At 48.7% G+C, this 19,723-nt stretch overlaps 1 protein-coding gene across 2 annotated transcripts; it reads left to right on the top strand.

Moving 5' to 3' along the window:
- Nucleotides 1-14,285: 14,285 nt before the first annotated feature.
- Nrl (neural retina leucine zipper) lies at nt 14,286-18,746 on the top strand. 2 transcript variants are annotated; one of them, XM_087585231.1, is made up of 3 exons: nt 14,286-14,439; nt 15,945-16,356; nt 17,369-18,746. In XM_087585231.1, exons 2-3 carry the CDS (start codon nt 15,973-15,975, stop codon nt 17,699-17,701), a joined length of 717 nt encoding a protein of 238 aa, XP_087441357.1. In that variant the 5' UTR covers nt 14,286-14,439; nt 15,945-15,972; the 3' UTR covers nt 17,702-18,746. The 2 variants fall into 2 exon arrangements, with proteins under 2 accessions (XP_087441357.1, NP_001099506.1); NM_001106036.3 differs by having other exon boundaries at nt 14,323-14,443; nt 15,948-16,356.
- The last annotated feature ends 977 nt before the right edge of the window (nt 18,747-19,723 follow it).

Here is a 19,723-nt window from a genome sequence, read left to right as displayed (position 1 = left end):
GATGCCCCTTAGGAGCCCTCCAACGCCTGCCTCATCACCTTCTTATATATGTATATCTGCACGTACGTATTTACTTTGGAGACAAGGTCTCCCTATGTAGTCTGGCTGTCCTGGAACTAACTCACTATGTAGACGAAACTGTCCTTGAGAGATCTAATCTGCTTTCCAAGTGCTGGGAAGTCACCACACCCAGCCACCACCTCTTGTTGTCTCCCAAATGACAGTTTTCTCCCGGCAGCTTGTCAGATCCAGGATGCAGAGTGGAAGTAGGAAGAGAAGCTCATGGTAGTGAGTTCCCTGTTCAGCTCAGGCACGACCTTTGTCCGCAGTCGTGGCCGAGGACTTAAATGTGTACCAGGAATGAAGGGAAGTTTTGGGTAGCCCATGGCCATTACACAAAGTCTCCAGGAGGCCATCCAAGGTCTTCTAGAGGATGGTGATAATAAATCCCCTGATGGGTGGCCTTGGCCTGGGGTTTGCTGAGCAGACTATGGTGTGGGAGACATTGGTGACAAACTTGAATGAGTTGTACCTCTCCTGGTTCACACCATCACAAACAGAGAGGGCAGAGATGATGACCCTTTGGGCTCCATCCTTCCAGTCACCCCACCTTTCTTCATGACAGTGAAGACATCTGTAGACTCCACAGCATACTGGGCACCAGCATCCACCCCGCTGATGTTGGAGAGATCTAACTCCTGGGAAATTTTCCACTTGTCTCCCAGACTGTACCATGGAACTTGCCATGGGAATAATCATACTGGGATACATAGACCATGTAGTTGAGGTCAATTGAGGGGTCACTGATGTCATCAATATCTCCTGTACTAGAGTTGAAGGTAGCCTTGGTGACCTCGTACCAATACAACCAAATTCATCCTTTCTAACTTTTACTATCAGGTCTCAGGTCTTAGATTGGCACTTTGTGGATGAAATAGTGGCTGTTTCTGGAACTAGGTGGTACAGAAAGCCTATATTCTTGTTACAAGAATGGGTGAATCTATTCTTTCATTTAAGCTTATTTTAAGCGGATTCTGCCACTTTGAAAACAAATAATCTTGATTTTTAGTCTCCTCAGAGTTTTGCGTATAAAGAGAGAGATGGCCTCTAAGGCCAACACTGTAGCTGGCTTCCGGTGTTTCCCATCCCCATTACGTTTGCATTTAATTTCATGCATATAGACCTGTACCCTCTACCTGCCACACCCCGTCCTCTGGTTCCTGCATCAAAACTGTCCACATTCACCTTGCCATCCCCATGTTACTCCTTGACTACATGGTAGGCTCAGGGTGTTCACGCTGGTGTCAGAATGGCTGACCCTTTGAAAGTCATCTTGTTTACAATCTTGTTTCATCTGATTCCTTATCTCAGTGAATGGTATCATCATCTACCACAATGCCCCGGGGTGGGGGCATCTCAGTCAGACTAAAGGATTTTTTTCTAATCCTCCATAGCTAATTCCATACCAGGACCACTGGAGAGATGGCTCAGTGGTTAAGAGCACTTCCAGAGGTCCTCAGTTCAATTCCCAGCAACCACATGGTGCCTTGCAACCATCTGTAATGGGATCTGATGCTCTCTTCTGGTGCGTCTGAAGATAGCTACAGTGTGCTCATATAAACCTTTAGAATGGTTCTACCCAATTAGCCCCACTTTAGCTTATCTTTCACCTGGATTTACCTGATTACTTCTAAGGCCCTTCTTGAACTGTGCCTTTCAATGCCCCATCTGTCTTTGTGTACGGTGTCACCTTGTATAGAGAAAGGATTGGTATTTATGGTGTGATAAGTTCTGTGCTAGCAGCTGGGGCACACATATCATTCAGTCCACAGTAGCTTTATCTTGCAGATGTAGACACTGAAGGTTAAGTCTTTTGCTCAGAGTTGCACATCTGGTTGACTGGAGAAATGGAACTTGGCTCCGAGTCTTTCTGACTCTAGTTATCCAGGTCTTGTTTTCTTCCCTGCAACCCTTTTTTATACTATTTCATTAGTTTATTGTGAGCTAGACCCTATCTCAAAAAACAAATGGGGAAAAAGGAGGAATCCGAAGAATCTTAGACTAGGCATAGGCTTAAAGTCCCTCATCTGGCCCCTAGCTATCTGATTACCTCCACCTCCTTTCTTGCCTAACTGCCATTTCTCTGCTTTCTAGGGAGAAGAATCTAAGCAAACTGAATCTTGCTTTAAACTGTCCCCTACCAGTGTCCTCCTACAATAGTCATTTGACCAATGGTGATTGTATGAAAGAATGAATGATCCCGCATTCTTTTTTTGGGAGGGGGCAGTTTCTCTCTATGCAGCCTGCCTGGCCTGGATTTGCTGTGTAGAACAGGTTCGCCTTGCCTCCCGAGAGCTGGAATTTATATATGTACGTAGCCCACACCCAGCAAGACCTGCATTTCTGCAGTTCTTCCCCACAACTTCATTCCTTTTTTTTTTTTTTTTTTTTTGGTTCTTTTTTTCGGAGCTGGGGACCGAACCCAGGGCCTTGCGCTTCCTAGGCAAGCGCTCTACCACTGAGCTAAATCCCCAATCCCTCACAACTTCATTCCTAACTTAGGGAGACGGAGCAAGGACATGCTGTAGGATTTTCCCCACTATCGTTGCTTGCCCCCGACTTGGTCAGCCTGCTTCTCAATCCCCAGCCTCTTCCTCAGCTCCCTGCCTGCTCCTCAATCCCCAGCAACTCCAGCCTGCGCCGCCAGCTGGCGCTGTGTGAAAGCAGTACCACCAGGGGGCGGGCTGTGACCAGCCTTGCTCTGATCTCTGGTTCGTTTTTTTGTTTGTTTTTTCCTTCTTAGGGACAATCAAGGTTTATTCCCTGGATGCCTCACAGATTGGCTGGAGTTGAGAACAGTCCCAATTTATCTAAGAGAGATAGTGAAAACATCTCTCACAGTAGCTGGGTGTGGTGGCCTGAGCCTTTAATCCCAGGACTCCAGACTCAGAGGTAGGCAGATCTCTGTGAGTTCAAGGCCAGCATGGTCTACAGAGTTCTGGGACAGCTGATGCTACCCTATTTTGAAAACCCTTCCATCGAGAGAGAGAGAGAGAGAGAGAGAGAGAGAGAGAGAGAGAGAGAGAGAGAGGGAGAGAGGAAAGGAACCATTACTTAGCAAGTATTCAATTCCATATACATTTGCAATTTTTCTTACACAGACATATATCTATGATAAAATTTGATATGTAAGTATTCATAGTAAGTGATTGATATTAAAGCAGTAAGGGACTGAGGATGATGGTCAAAGTCCCAAGCAAACATGAGAAACTGAACTTGGATCCCCAGAACCCAGGTAAAAATCTGGGTTTGGTGGCAGACATCTTTTTTTTTTTTTTTTTGGTTCTTTTTTTTTCGGAGCTGGGGACCGAACCCAGGGCCTTGCGCTTCCTAGGTAAGCGCTCTACCACTGATCTAAATCCCCAGCCCCTGGTGGCAGACATCTTTAATCCTAGTGCTGAGAGGCAGGGACAGGAAGCTCCCTCATTCACTGGCTGTAGGTCTAGCCAACCTACGAATTCCAGGCTCAGTGAGAGACCCTTTCTCAAAAAGTAGTGTGGAGAGCAATAGAGGAAGACACCTATGCTCATCTCTGGCCTTGTGTGTACACGTGCGTGCGTGCGCGCGCGCACACACACACACACACACACACACACACACACACACACACATGCTCATATCTGGGCTGTGTGGCACACGACTGTGATCTGAGGGCTGGGGAGACAAAGTCAGGAGGCTCTTGGGGGCTTGTTGGACAGTCAGTCTAAATGACTTTGTGAGTCCCAGGTTCAGGGAGAGACCTTGTCTTAAAACATAAGGTGAGCAAGTAGGTAAAACATTGAACCCTGACCTCTGGCCTCCACGTGCATAAATGAAGGTATGCACCTATATACACACACGCATACACGCGTGAAAATGTATGTACATATGCTACATACACCCACTGACATACATAGGCTAAAAATGATGAGAGAGCCAGTAGGCCTTATTGGGGAATTTTACTTCATGCACTCTGATCACATCTACCTCCCAGTCCTCCCATGTCTGTCCCCTACCCCTGTGACCTCCCCCAAAAGAGAAGAAACAAAGAATTAAAAAAATTTTTTTTAAAAGCCAAGAAAAAATAAAACAGGAAATAAAAATGTCCAGTTTGTGTTGCCCGTACAGTCACTGCAGCCAGGCCAGCTCCTGTGGCCAGCTCCCTGTGGCCAGCTCCCTGAAGAAAATTGAGTCCTTCCCCACCTGCACTCCCATCAGGAGCCATTGATTGTGGACAGCTACACTTCAGCATCCTTACAAAAATTATATTTATTCTTCTCTCATAAATTACATCCTGGCCATAGTTCCCGTCCCTCCTCTCCTCACAGTTTCCCCCATCCACTCTTCCATTTCCCTTCAGACAAGGGCAGGCCTCCAGTGATCTCAACCCGACATGATATATCAGGTTGTACTAAGACTAGGCACCTCCCTTCATATTAAGGCTGAATGAGGTAACCCAGTGGGAGGAAAAACGTCCCAAAGGCAGGCAAAAGAGTCAGAGAGCTCTCGCTCCCACTGCCAGGACTCCCACAAGAAGATCAAGCTACACAACCTTAACATAGGGCTTAGGTTAGAGCCATGCGGGTTCAGTCTCTGTGAGCCCCTGTGGTTAGTTGGTTCTGTGGGTTTTCTTGTGGTGTCCTTGACCCCCTGGCTCCTACTGTCTTTCCCCTCTTCCCTCTCCCATAGTTATTTTGGCTGCCTTTTTTTTTTTTTTAAAGATTTATTTTATTTAAGAGTACACTGTAGCTGTCTTCAGACACACCAGAAGAGGGCATCAGATCCCATTACAGATGATTGTGAGCCACCATGTGGTTGCTGGGATTTGAACTCAGGACCTCTGGAATATCAGCTGGTTCTCTTAACTTAATGGCTGATGGCTTTCTTTTTACAATGTTACTGTTAGTGGGGGTTGTGGGGTAGGAGTTGTTACAAAAGCCTTCTGTGTCCATTCTTCTTATGCCTGTAGTCAACAATGCCACCCCAAAATAGCTTTCTAGCCCTTCACAGTCAGCAGGAACACAGATCCTGTGCCTTTACCAGATGCTTGGCAATAGAACGGACCATGCACGGGCATCCATATGGTCTCAGCATCAGCATCAGCACACGACAAGGACCTCCACCTGGACTCTGGTGGCATCATGGACCATGGACATCAATACAGCCCTTTGCCAAAGAACCGGCCATGGACACCAACATGGCCTCAAGTGGCAACACAGCCCACAGACAATGACATGGCTTCAGGCAAGGCACAGACCATGGACATCTGTGTGACGTTAGGTGGTAACATGAACCATGGATATCAACATGGCTCCCAGCCACACCAGGACCACGGACCCAGACATGGCCCTTGGTAGCAGCCTGGATCACGGACATCCACATGGTACTTGGGCTTCATCATGGCCTGGGGCAGTAGTACAGACCATTGATATCAGCATGGTCTCTAGGGGAAGTTAGGATCATGGAGGACTTTCAAGGAGGTCCAATCCAGGAAATGAAGCATTCTTCATCACAGACATCCTGTCACTTGTTCAGAGCCAGGGCGCTGGGTCTGGGTAAGCTCCAGGCTGCAGCATACTAGGCTGCTAACTCTGCTGGGTGACAATGTTCCTCCATCGACCTCAGCCTTCTCTCACACCTGTCACAGCTGTCGCGCCTCTAGTTCATCTTCCCCACCTCTCCATTGCGTAGTCCTTCATCATGGTGGTATTGGAAGCCTCAGTGTGTCACACAGTATATCCCCCCCCCACCAAACAGCTTTATATGAAAATATCCATTGTAATGAGTCATTGGCTTGGCTCAAGGTTTCTGGTTTCTGACACACCATCAGTACTGAACCATCCTCTTGGGTATCTTGCCCAGAGTCATGGTGGTCTTGCAGCTCTGGTTCTGCAGGATCAGCTTCTTCATGAACTCCAGTAGCTTGTGGTTGGAGCGAGTGTTGGGGTGGATCAACTCAGAGCGCTGGATCTTGGCCTGAATGGGAGCAGAGTTAGTCAGCTCAGACCTTAGGCAGATGGCAGGGCCTGCCTGTGGCATGTGCCTTTAATCCTAGCGCTCGTGAGGCAGAGGCAGGCTGGTTTCTGTGAGTTCTAGGCCAACGTGATCTACGTAGTAAGTTCTCAAACAAACAAATAAAAAGAAAATAAAGAGAATAATAAGAGAATACTTATGGCAGCCTACTATGAAGGAAGCTGTTTTCTTTTATTGGATGGAACAGAGTTTCTTTTATTCTTGAGGCAAGGTCTCCCTATGTATCATGGGCTGGCCCACAACTTACTAGGTAGACAAGGTTGGCCTCAAATTTACAGAGATCTGTCTGCCTCTGCCTTCCTAGTGCTGGGATTAATGGTGTGTGTCACCATGCCTAACCTTCTAGTGTCTTTCAGGGTCTTATTTTACCCTTCTTTCTATGGTGTGGGATGATTTGATGCCCACAGAGTGAGACGAAATATGACATAGGGTTAGGCCACCATTGATCTGATGATACATCAGAGGGTTGACATGTCAGAGGGAGAGTGGTTTGCCTGCCTCATGACTCTCACACCTTGTGGCTATTAGTAAATAAAATAAAGGAATCACATGTAACATGACAATAGAACGGTCCATCTGCTAACTGACAGCTACCAACCGACCTAACTGGAAAGTACACACAACAGCGTGGACACACGGACTGGGGTGACTCATTTCCTGGAGCAGGGCAAGAAGCTCTGAGATTTTGTCAGTGCTCAGAACGGCATTTGTAGATACTTTCCTTAGTGCGGTGACAAGAATATCTGACACGACAAAATGGCAGGGATGGTTCATTAGCTCAGAGGTTATCGTCCATCATGGCCAATGGTTGCTTCTGAGTCCAAAGCAAGACAGATCATTGTGGTGACTGGAGGGTGTGGAAATAAAGGAGGCGGCACCTTAGGACAGATAGAAAGCAGAAAGTAAGAAATGCAGGAGGAGGGGTTGGGGATTTAGCTCAGTGGTAGAGTGCTTGCCTAGGAAGCGCAAGGCCCTGGGTTCGGTCCCCAGCTCCGAAAAAAAGAACCAAAAAAAAAAAAAAAAGAAATGCAGGAGGGGTCAAGTCAAGATGTATCCCCGACGACACTCCTACTTACACGGCCTTCTGATAATGCTATCGGATTAGGGATCCACCAAGTCATCAATCCACTGGTTAGATCCCAACTATTCCCCCAAATTGACACCCCCTTCCACCACGCATAAACCCAGGGGGACACTTTGTATTCGAGTGAGAACAATGCAGTATCGGAGTTTTGAATTTTCTCAGCTTGGTGGTTCACACCTGCAATCCTGGCACCCAGGAACTGAGGCAGGAAGATCACCCTAAGTTGGAGGCTAGCCTGGGCTACAGAGTGAGACCTTGCCTCGAAAACAAATGGACAAACAACCCAGAAGACTAACTTAATAATTTTGGGCCACGTTTGGCCACAGAGAGTTGAAAACAGGGCAGAGGAAACTGGTTATTAAGGATTTTGCTGTGCCTACTTAAGCCAAAGAGAGGTGTAGGTAAGGGGACACTCTGTACATAGTTAAGGACACTCTGTGGCCACAGGGGACTGTGTTGGCAAATGCAATGTCCCTTCCTGGGACAACGTGTCCTGTGTCTGGTCCTTATAAGGAAGCGGTAGCCTGCCTCCTTGCCTCAACTCAGGGTAACTCAGGTCTATTGTAGCACCTCAGCCCCTCCCCCTCCCGACCGTGGTCACATTGATTCATCTGCAACATAATTCAACTTTTCCCCCTCTCTCTAGCTCTTTCTCTCACCCTTCCAGAAAGTCTTTCCCAATAAACCACTTGTATCCAAGTAGGGACAGGCAGAGGCTGGGGGCTACATGTTTACCTGCAGAGTCCCTGGCAGTCAAACTCAGTGTGAGGGAAGGACTAGATGGCCCTTGCTGAGTGTCTGTGGCCGAAAACTGCCTCACCCCACTCTACTGGACTTCCATGCAGATACCAGTTTTCAATACTCCCCCGACCCCCAACTCCTTGGATATGTCTAAGCGCCAGTTCTAACCCTGAGCCCACTCTGCTCTCCTCGTTGGCCTCCAGGTTTGTGATTCCGTGTCCCATCCTGTCTGCTTCAGAACTGTGTCAGCCTCGCGGCCTGGGATCCCTGCCCTCGTCCCATATCCAGGTTCAGTCATTTGACCGGTCTTAGTTTAATGTGACTTCTGTAGGCACCCTGTCCCCTCCTCGGAAGTAAGTAGAATAAGGTAGGAGAGACCAATGACTAGGTATTGATTGATTGATTGATTGATTGATTTAGCTACAGCACTGCATGACCTAACTCGACTTCGCTTGCTTCCTTGGACAGAAGGACCTGGAGAAATAGCTGAAGCAGTGGGCCATGGCCTGGAACAATCCACTGAACGCCACTCATGCTTCCGTGAACCCTTACTTGCTCACCCCACCCTGTGGTTTCAGAGTATAGAATGAGAATATAAGCTAGATCCTGGGGTTGAAGCCGTTCAGGACCTTCCTCAAGCAGTGACAACTCCTCTCTTCCACATGGGTGTCGGAATGATTATTCCAGAAAGATGCCCGCAACAACTCCTACCAGGTTACATCTTCACGGACCTGAGAGACGGCTCATAAGTTAAGGCTTAGGCCACTAAGGCTAATAATACGTAACCTGTGTTTAATCACGGGGACCATCATAATAGAAGGAGAGAACTGTCTGAAGTTTGTTCTTTTATCTACTCTCTTTCTCTGGATAAATACATAAACAAACAAATATTACATCTTCATGAAATAAAATCTTGCAGCATCCTGCCCTTCTTTATGGCATTTCAGTTCGAAGGGTTTGTTACATCTGTAGTCACGAGGATGGCCTGGTGATTGATTTTATATATATATATATATATATATATATATATATATATATATATTTATATATATATATATTTTATATAGATATTCTCCACTTCTTTGATGGAAAAGAAGTCCCAGGAAAGCCCAGGTAATATAGTTAGATATTTCTCAATTTCAAGATATAATGCGTGTGTGAATGATTTTAAAAATTTATTTTTATTTTAGGTATAAGGATGTTTTGACTGTATATTTGCATGCAGTTCCTGCAGCGGCCCGAAGAGGGCACTAAATCCCCTGGAACTGGAGTTAACAAGTGGTTGTGAGTTGTCCTATGGGTTCTGGGCATTGAACCTGGGTCCTCTGAAAGAACAGTCAGTGCTCTTAACTGCTGAGCCATCTCTCCAAACCGTGTGTATTTTTTTTAAATGTAGTAGTCTTGCCTGGGGCAAGAGTACAAATAGTTGTCCACAAGCTCTGTGTTTAAATATGTGAAATGAATAATCCATCCAGACCAAATGATATGAACCTTTAATCCCAGCTACTTGGGTGGCCACCTAAAAAGATCCATTAGTTCAAGGCCAGCTTGGACGACTTAGTGAAACCTTGCCCTTGCACCACATGCCTCCCCACAAAAGAGCTCAGTGGTAGAGTGCTTTCCTGTCATGTACTAACATCTTTTAAATCTTCCATTTAAAAAATATAAATCATTTGAAGTAATACATATTTGTTTTTAATTTTTCTCTATTTACACATACACACTTCATAGTGGTATAGAAGGGTTTATTTAAATTTGGTGTTTACTTAGAGTCCTTGGGGCTCTTGTCCAGGATGTGGTGTTGTGGGAGAGGCAACTCTTAGATGAGGGCCGCCACTCAGGGAGGGGCTTGTGTATCAGTAGTGAGGTCCAGCCATGGAAGGGCAATCCTAGGGGAAAAAGTCTACGTGGTCCCTAGAAGCAGGTTTGAACTCTTTGTACAGGAAATTTCTGGACACCTGGAGTATGATTCTTGGGAACCAGGGGTCCGGGCCAGAGAAGGGTGGATGTTTCACACCACGGGGTATATTCAGTCATAGAAAGACCAGAATGGATCTTCTAAATCAGAAGGCACAGGGTAGAAGTTACTCTTGAGTAGGTCTAAAGCAGTGATTGTGGGTGGCAACCCCTTTGGTGGAGGGGGGGTGTCAAAGGATCCTTTCACAGGGGTTGCTTAAAACCACTGGTAAACACAGATATTTACATTATGACCAATAACAATACCAAGATGAGTTATGAAGTATCAATGAAAATAATGTATGGCTGGGGGTCAGCACAGCATGAGAAACTGTTAAAGGGTTGCACCATTAGGATGGTTGAGAACCAGTAGCCTAACCAGTAGTGTGGTTTCTGTTCCATTAATCTACAAACGTCATGAATGGACAGCCAGTGTTATAATTCACTGAGTATCCTTTATGCCCAGGACAATAACTGTTTATAGATATTGGTCAGTTATGTTTAGTGGGCACACCAAGGGGGTCAGTGAGAGGGGAGCAGGGAGAGGGAAGGACAGAAGAGAATTAGAGGTGACCTCAAGGGTAACAATGTGCACATCTGTAATGCCAGCACTCCGGAGGGTGAGGCAGGAGGATGCAACCTTTGAGAAAGACTGGACCACATAGCAAAACCAAAATTAAAATTAGGACTGAGACCTAGTCTTCCAGGATTCTAAAATCAGTGTGCAGAGCAGAGGGGTTGGGGTGAGTGACACCTTAGAGTGTCACCTCTGTGGTCCCTTCTCCCTTTCTTTTGTCTTTCTTCTCCTCCCTTCTTCTGTAGTTCAAGCTGGCCTTGAACTTGCGCGCTGCTCCGGCCTTGGCCTCCCCAGTTCTGTGTTTACAGCATATGTAACCTACATGTGCCTCTACTTTTTGTTTGAGTGCTGGGGTTTGAATAGCCCCTACCACTGAGCACAGACGGCTCATCTGTCTCGTCCCTAGTCCCCTTTCTCTGATATGCAACTGTCCTTAGTGCTATTATCTACTTCCTAGCCTCCAAGTCTTCCCTGCGGTGCTTGGGATGCTCTGTGCCTCCTGGGTCTCCCCTGGTCAGCACAGCTCTCTGCTGAGCCCACCCACCATGCCCCAACCCTTTCCCCAGTGAGTGATACCTGGCCTGAACCGGGAAGGGCTCAGCTTTCCTGAGCTTGTTTGGCCTGACTCCCTTCACCCCTTAGCAGCTTAGCTCTCCCACCTCTCCCCTGAGTCCTCCAGTAAACAAGAGGATCAGGATAGATATGACAGCTGCCTGGTGGGGGCAAGTGTCTGGTTAGGTCAGAGCAGGCATGGAAGGGGCTACTCTCAATGCTGCCAACCTTTCTCCTTTTGGGAAGCTCTAGGATCTCTTTCCTGGTCTCATTCCACCAGGATATACGCGGGGGCTTCCTTTCTTTCAACATCCCTATTTCCTTTTTGTGGCTGGTTCCTGGCCTTAAATTTTCTGCTTCTTCTAAGAAAACAAGCAATGGAGCCTGGTGAAGAGTAATGTTTCTATTTGATAAAATATTTCATAAAAAGAGACCCAGGGATGGGGGAGCTGTGATATCTGGCCTAGGCCTTCAAATGTGTGGAGAGAAAAGCTTGGATTTCAAATGTCCTCCAAAGCTGGGCCTGGTGGTGCATCCCTTTATGCCCTGCACTAGGAAGGCAGAGGGAGATGGATCTATGAGTTCAAAGCCAGCCTGGTTTACAAAGTGAATTTCAGGACAGACAGGGCTACACAGAAAAACCCTGACTTGACAACTAAACCAAACCAAACCAAACCAAACCAATGTCCTCCAAAGGCACTTGTGTTCAAAACGTGTCCTTATTGGAAGAGGGAAGCAGGGCCCTATCCCGTCCCTGGCCACTGGGGTTTACCCTGAGGGAAGCAGGGGCCTACCCCCTCCCCTTTTCTTGTCCTAGTGATACAGTGAGTAGCTTTCAGGTGTGTCTGTGCCATGACAGCTTGCCTCACTACAGGCAAATGATAGGGCCAACTGCTCACTGGCTAGCATCTCCACGGCAGCAAACCGAAGCAGAGCTCTCTCCGATTAAGTTGATTACTTCAGGTATTCATTGGAGCAATTGTGTTAGTGTTCATCAGTTTCTGTTGTTGTGACCACGTCCCTGAAAAAAGTCAAAGGAGAGACTTCTTTGGGCTAGTGGTTTCTCTCTCATCAACTCATTTCCCAGTGGAAACCAGCCTTTAAAAATATACGGAACCGGGGGCCTGAGAGATGGCTCAGTGGTTAAGAGCACTGATTGCTCTTCCAGAGGTCATGAGTTCAATTCCCAGCAACCACATGGTGGCTCACAACCATCTGTAATGAGATCTGATGCCCTCTTCTGGTGTGTCTGAAGACAGCTACAGTGTACTCATCTACATAAAATAAATAAATGAACCTTTTAAATATACCGAACCATAGCAGTGATGGGAGTGGGTGTACTCACACACACACACACGTGCGTGCACACACACTCACATGCACACTGACATTCACACTCACACACACTCACACACACATATACACACACTCGTACACACATTCACACACACACTCACACGCACACTGACATACATACTCTCTCATTCACACACACTCACACACACTCACAAACACTCACAAACACACATACACTCACACACACACTCACATGCACACTGACATACACACTCTCACACACACACACTCACATGCACACTGACATACACACTCTCACACACACACACTCACAAACACACATACACACACACTCATACACTCACTCACACCACATTCACACACACACTTGTGCACACACACTCACACGCACACTGACATACATACTATCTCACTCACACACACTCACACACACACACTCACATACACACACTCAAACACTCACTCACACACACATTCACACACACACACACGCACACTGACATACATACTATCTCACTCACACACACACAGTCACACACACAAACACACACATACACACACTCATTACACTCACTCAAACACACACTCACACACACATACACACACACTCATGCACACACACTCACACACACATAAACACACACTCATACACACACACACACACACACACACACTCAGAGATAAGATGGATTGAATGTAGGAAGGTATCTGTGGGCCAGTGGCTCTCAAACATTAGTGTGTGCAGAACTGTTGAAAGGGCTTATTAAACCACAGATGTCTATACCTTACCTACTAAGTATCTGATTCTGTGAGTTTGAGGTAAAGCAAGAGAATTTGTTTCTTCAAGTTCCCAAGGGAACTTGGAACTATGGAAGCCATAGTCTTATCTGCATCTGCCAGCTCTTCCCTAACATATAAGTCTGGTTAATTGATATAACCGAGGACTCTTGGGGCTGACAGAGCCCAGACCTTCCTCTGCATTGGGAAAGAAGACCTATTAACTGTTTCTGGGAGTCCCCAGCAGGCAGGGAATACCCTTTAACTTCGGGAGTTTTTCTAGTACAGCCCCTATTTAAACAGCTCCAGGCAGGTTTAAACATCTCCTTGGCTAAGTCCTAGTATCCTGCTCCAGCTCCTACTAGGGGGTGACAGCTCTAAGAGGCGTCAGGGGATTAGGCTGAAAATGTAGGTCACACCCCAGCCGTCTGAAAATGAGTGCAAGGAGGAGAGAGGGACTGAGGCACATGCAGGGAAAAGGTGAGAGGAAGCCCAGGGCTCATGAGGGCAGTCACAGAAGTGTGACTCTCTTCGGAAGTGTGTCAGTCTCTTTTGGTCTCTGGAGGAAAGACCAGAGTTTGGGTCTCAGCTTTTTCTGTTTTCTTCTCTCAAGCTGGGCTGCTTGTCTTCGGGATGAGGTATTATTAAGAGTGAGTTTCTTCATGGAGAAGATTGCTTATCTTTCTAATTCAGTGACTCTGTGAGGAATTAGACCAGCCAGGGCGAAGGTGGGGCAGGGGCTGAAATATGAGGATGGTTAAAAAAAAGCAACCCCAGGGTTGGGGATTTGGCTCAGTGGTAGAGCGCTTGCCTAGCAAGCGCAAGGCCCTGGGTTCGGTCCCCAGCTCTGAAAAAAAAAAAAAAGAAGAAAAAAAAAGAAGCAACCCCAACAAGCTGGCTGGAAATGGGATGGGAAAGTGTAAACGCCTCGCAGACATAGATAGTTTGTCTGGATCTGTACCAGAGTAATTGGGCTGAGAGTTGTGTTTACATGGAGGGCTGTCTATACTGGAAACCAAGCACACACACATAAGCAAGACCACAGATAGGAAGCTTTTCTGGGGAAGATGCCATGTTTTCCTTTTTGGAGAACTGGTAGCACCCGTCCTTCACTATCTTCTGCGTCCCTGCTCCAGGCCAATAAGATATGCAAATAAGCCCCTTATCTCATTGGATGAGGCTTGAGGACCACAGATGATCTCAGAGAACTAGTCCTTTAAGAGTGCCCTTTGGGCTCTGTGCCCACAGCCCCCTTGTTCCGAATACAGGGACACCAGACCCTGCTCTATGGAGTGCCTAGTCTCTGGGGGAGCTGTGCAGTTCTGGTTCTGACGGTGACTACGAGGTCTCTGCCATTCTAAAAGTGAGTATGTCTGGTGACCCTCGTGGGTGCTAGGCCTGTCATGTAGAGCCCCTCCCCTGATCTTGCAGTGTGCTCTCTGCCGTGTATCTTACGTAGACTTCTCGCTCTTCTGCACCCTGCCTCATTTCTACTCTGGATGCTATCGTATCAGAGAGAGAAGCTGCCTTCCCAGCCTTATGGTTTAGCATCTCCCAGTCTCCCAGTACACCTCCACCAGTGTCTCACCATCTCCTTTCCAGCCAGTGACTAGTTCCTTCCATCAGCCCTGTCCTCTTCTAACTTTCTGGTCAAAGTGTGCAAGTCTGAGATGCGGTCGAATTAAACGGGGACTCTTGAGGCACCCGAAGTCCAAGTGCTGGAGGAGAAGACTCCTGGAACTTCTCCTTCTGGGGGTGGGCGTGTCTCTCGGGATCGGGAGCTGGGCTGGAGATGGGCCTGCCAGACTGGGAAGTGCAAAGTAGTGAGATAAGTTAGCCGGAGGTGAGCATGTGTTCCTTGGCTGGTGAGAGAGTTCCTTAGTGTTGTAGATTGCATGCACTCTGCTGGGTCATGGCTTGCTCAAGGGCTTCTTGGGGGTAATATGCTTTTGTACTTGTGCCTCTGCAAAAGATGAGGCTGAGGCAGCCTTTATCAGAATTATGAGTGTAGGCCTCTCCTTTTAGGGTACTTCTCAGAGCTAGTCTTCCACAGAGCACTTTGGGGGAGTTTTCAAAGCCCGTGGTGAACAGAATGATCAGATAGCCAAGGCCATCTGCTTAGACTCACCATGGCAGGTGCTAAGTTAAAGATAATATGTCTTCATGCTTCTCTTCAGAGAGAGTGCTCTCAAGAAGAGAGAGTGGTCACCCGGTCCCGATCTTCCTAGAACCTTTCTTTTCCCATGGAAAGTCTCTTTAGAAGAGATTTGTCTCTTGACTAACCCATAGAACAAACGTGTAACGGACACTCTCCTGAAGGCTTTGAGAGGTAAAGATAACAGCACAATATCCTCATATCCTCAAATTCACAGCACAGTGTCTATCCATTGTTGTAACACACGCACACACACACACACACACGCACACACATGTGCACACGCAGGTGCAAGGCACCCCCCCCCACAGAGAGAGAGAGAGAGAGAGAGAGAGAGAGAGAGAGAGAGAGAGAGAGAGAGAGGGTCACAGTTAATTAAGTACAAACTTTAATTGCTTGTAGATGGAAAGGTGCCTCTGGAGATGACAGAGCTTCTTGGCGTGTCCCAGCAGCAGGGTTGGGAACGCTACCACGTTGCCGTTGTTTTTTTATGGATCCCACACACTAAAGACTGTGCTGTCATTCTGTCCTTCAGGCCTGCAGGTTTTGCCCACGGGGAGCTGCCTGGAAGCAACTGTTCAGGGCTGCTTCATTACTCCGGAATCCCAGGGCTGTAGTTTCAGGGCACTTGGGCCCCCGGAGTCACAGTGAAAGGGACGGAAAGGGATGGGAGGCAGCCTCTAAGCGTTCCACACTTTTCCTCTTTCTTGCAGGAGACCTCTCTCTCTGCTCAGTCCCAGAATGGCTCTTCCCCCCAGTCCCTTGGCTATGGAATATGTTAATGACTTTGACTTGATGAAGTTTGAAATAAAGCGGGAGCCTTCTGAGGGCCGGTCCGGAGTCCCCACAGCCTCACTGGGCTCTACACCGTACAGTTCAGTGCCTCCCTCACCCACCTTCAGTGAGCCAGGCATGGTGGGCAACAGCGAGGCCCCTAGGCCCGCAGGCCTGGAGGAGCTATACTGGCTGGCCACCCTGCAGCAGCAGTTGGGGGCCGATGAGGTTCTGGGGCTGAGTCCTGATGAGGCTGTGGAACTACTGCAGAGCCAGGGCCCGGTCTCTGTAGAAGGGCCTCATGGCTACTATTCAGGGAGCCCAGGAGAGACAGGAGCCCCGAATGTGCAGGTGAGTGACCAGAAGGTTAGTCCGAGGGGAGGAAGACCTAAGGAAGAAGGCCAGTCAAGAGAGGGAGAATTCCTGAAGAGAATTATGGACTGGAAAGAGAGAGAGAACAAGGTCCTTGAGAAAAATCAGAGAAACTAGATCACTTTTTCAAAATGGTTGGAAACGGTTGGACACAGAGACAAGATTAGGAGGAGGTGGAGAAATGTGGTTCACAACTTTTAGTTCCAGCATTTGGGAGGCTGACACAGGAAGGTTTCTGTGAGTTCAGAGCCAGCCTTGTCTAAATAGTGTTCCAGGCCAACCATGACTACAGAGTGAGGCCAGGTCAAAAAATAAAACAAAGCAAAATGATTCGAAGGGGTTTGAGAGGGAAAAGAGTTCGGAATTTAAGAGCGTGATGGCGGCGGCGGTGGGGGATGGGCGATTATGTGGAAGCAAAAAGAAAAAAACGATGTGTGGAACCTAGCGGTAAAGGCCGTGGTTGAGGTTGGCGTTTTCAAAGGCTCCGTGTTTTCCCCAGCGCCTAACCTTCTCAGATAGGATTGGGAATCATCCTATTAATTATAGACACAGATGGGGGTGTTGAAGGCTTTAGGATGTAATCCAAATCCTTGAGGGTCACCGGGTTGTGTTGTTCAGGACAAGGAGACGTGTCTGTGTGGCAAGGGCGGGATCTGTCTGGGCGCGGGTCCGGGACACTGCAGACAGCTGAAGGGTACGCAGTGTCCAGAGGCACGATTGGCTCGCCAGAGAGAGGAGGGGCAGAGCCCACACTGCGACACTTGCTGAAGGACCCAGGGGCGCGGGAGCCTTGGGGATGAGGGATGGAGGATGGGAGTGGCAGCGTAGCCCACGGTCCAAGCGTGTCAGAACCTGGGGTGGGGTCTGCAGGAAGAGCGAGCATATAGCAGGTGAAGGTGGAGTCTGGAGGGCTCCCTGACTGTCATGGGGACCCGAGTGTCTCGCCGGGTGACACCCGCATCAACCTGGTCCCTGCACTGTTTCTCTGCAGTTGCCCGAGAGATTTTCAGACGCCGCGCTGGTCTCGATGTCGGTGCGCGAGTTGAACCGGCAGCTGCGGGGCTGCGGGCGCGACGAGGCTCTGCGGCTGAAGCAGAGGCGCCGCACGCTCAAGAACCGCGGCTACGCGCAGGCCTGTCGCTCCAAGCGGCTGCAGCAGCGGCGCGGGCTGGAGGCCGAGCGCGCCCGCCTAGCCGCACAGCTGGATGCCCTACGGGCGGAGGTGGCCCGCCTGGCTCGAGAGCGCGACCTCTACAAGGCCCGCTGTGACCGGCTGACTTCCGGTGGCCCTGGGTCCGACGACCACACACACCTCTTCCTCTGAGCCACTAGGGCAGTGGGTGTGGCGGTTTGGCAAGTGGCTGGGTTGATGGCCATGGTACAGGAGAGGAAGCCCACTAACCAAATCGCTACCTGTGGTCCTGTATGTTCATACAAACATCCCCAAACTTCTGACCCTCGTGGCATGCCAGAAGTTAGATGCTGGTCCTTTGCTGGAGACGAGTCCCCTTCCCTTTTGCAGGTCACGACTCTTCATGATTTAGGGTACTGAATTCTGTAGGGGCTAGTGCCTGTACTGAGGGTGGAGGTGTGGGGGAAGGGTAGGCAGCATGCTGAATGGGAGGAGGGGGAGGAGGAAGAGGAGGAAGAGGAGGAGGGAGAGGAGGAGGAGGAGGGAGAGGAGGAGGAGGAGGGAGAGGAGGAGGAGGAGGGAGAGGAGGAAGAGGGGTGCAGCTCCCCTCTCGGTATAGTTTTTAATTCAAGGTTTTCAACCCGTAATGCACTGATGCTGTAATTAACAATGAAGCTGCATTTCCACCAAATCTTTGAACTCCTGGATTTGTCAAGATTTCAATTCCCCTAAACAAACAGTAATAGTTCATCTGGAAATGCTTTTCTCTGCTCCACTCAGTGGCCTTTAGAGTCCAAAGCAGCAGAACAAGTGTCCTGGATGGGAGCCTGGTGAACTGGGCACTAGTCTCAACTGTGTCACAGGCTGTCTGTCTGTCACCTTGAGCAAAGCGACTGCCATAAGGTTTCTTCCACTTGGACTGGATGGCTTCCAACACTGTTCTAGTTTTGGCCCGTCTAATGGTCTCCCCAAGAGGGGCCAAGATGACTGTACCAAAGGGACATCCTGTTCTGCTGCCCCAGCTTCCAGGCTGTGACTTAGGCATGGCTGCTTGGAAACTCTCCCTTGCCTAGGCTCTAAGTGGTCCCCTGCTAGGCGTCCTTGGCCTTCAAACTGCAGAGGGTGCTCTTGTTACCTCCTGTTTCTTAGAGCTGGAGTGAGACCTCACAGGATAACTAACCGGGAGCTGAGAGACTGTGGCTTTTGTGAATTAAACCTCAAGTCCAAGAAAAACTAATGTTATTGGCTAGGTGTTCTTGCAATTTAAAGAGGTTTAACTCTTTATCCCTGCTTCAGGTAACCGTTTGTGTGTTTTGCTCTAAGAGGGAGATGGGAAAATGAGGGAGGGGGAGAAGGTTTTTTTGGGGGAGAGGGGTCTGCTGTTGTAGCTCAGCGGTAGATTGCTTGCCTAATCTGTGCAGAGAGAGACCCTTTTTGGAGCCGAGCGGTGTACATCTCAGTTCTAGAAGGCCAATGAAAGTGGATTGGAGGAGGTGGAGATGGAGGTCCAGATGGAGCCTTACCACCCACCACCGCCACTACCACAACCGAAACCCAGGAGCAGCAGTGGCCCCAGCTAGGCCTGTCTGTAGCTGTCCTCCAGGTCTCACAGTTGCCATGGTAACCCAGCCCTCCAGTTCAGCAACATATGGGGAGGGCCGTTGGGCAGAGCAGAAGCTTTGAGCTGGGAGTATCCACCTCATCAGCCACTGTCATCTGTCCTCTAAGGGGCACAATAAACGGGAGAAGCAGCCCTGTGTGGGGGAAGTGGCTCCCATATGTCTTTCTTCCTTTCTGCCCCCACTCCCCACCCCCTGACCAGCTGTCTCTTCTCTTCCCAGTGCATTTCTTGTTCCCTCTAGCCTAGCGCATTCTCTCACAGGAGACCGGAACAGGAGTCCTTTCCTCCAGGCCCCTGCACTTTCCTTTCCCTTCCTTACCTTTGACCCTTTCTCTCTGGTGTGGGTTCTTCTCTAATGAGGGCGTGAAGCATCTTCCTCTTTTACATTCATCATTGAAGGGAGAGTGTGAGGCACAGGGAACCCAGCCAGGGTCTCACTTTGTTAGCCCAGGCTAGCCTCAAACTCAGGATGTGTGGTGGTGGTGGTGGTGTGTGTGTGTGTGTGTGTGTGTGTGTGTGTGTGTGAAATGGCATCCCACTGTATAGTTCTCTCTGGCCTGGAACTCACTTGTAGATCAGGCTAGCCTTGAACT

Source organism: Rattus norvegicus, chromosome 15, assembly GCF_021556685.1.
Source record: "Rattus norvegicus strain SHRSP/BbbUtx chromosome 15, alternate assembly SHRSP_T2T, whole genome shotgun sequence".
Taxonomy (NCBI): Eukaryota; Metazoa; Chordata; class Mammalia; order Rodentia; family Muridae; genus Rattus; species Rattus norvegicus.
Note: the sequence above shows the minus strand (reverse complement) of the source record. Positions and strands in the feature narration are given on the sequence as shown.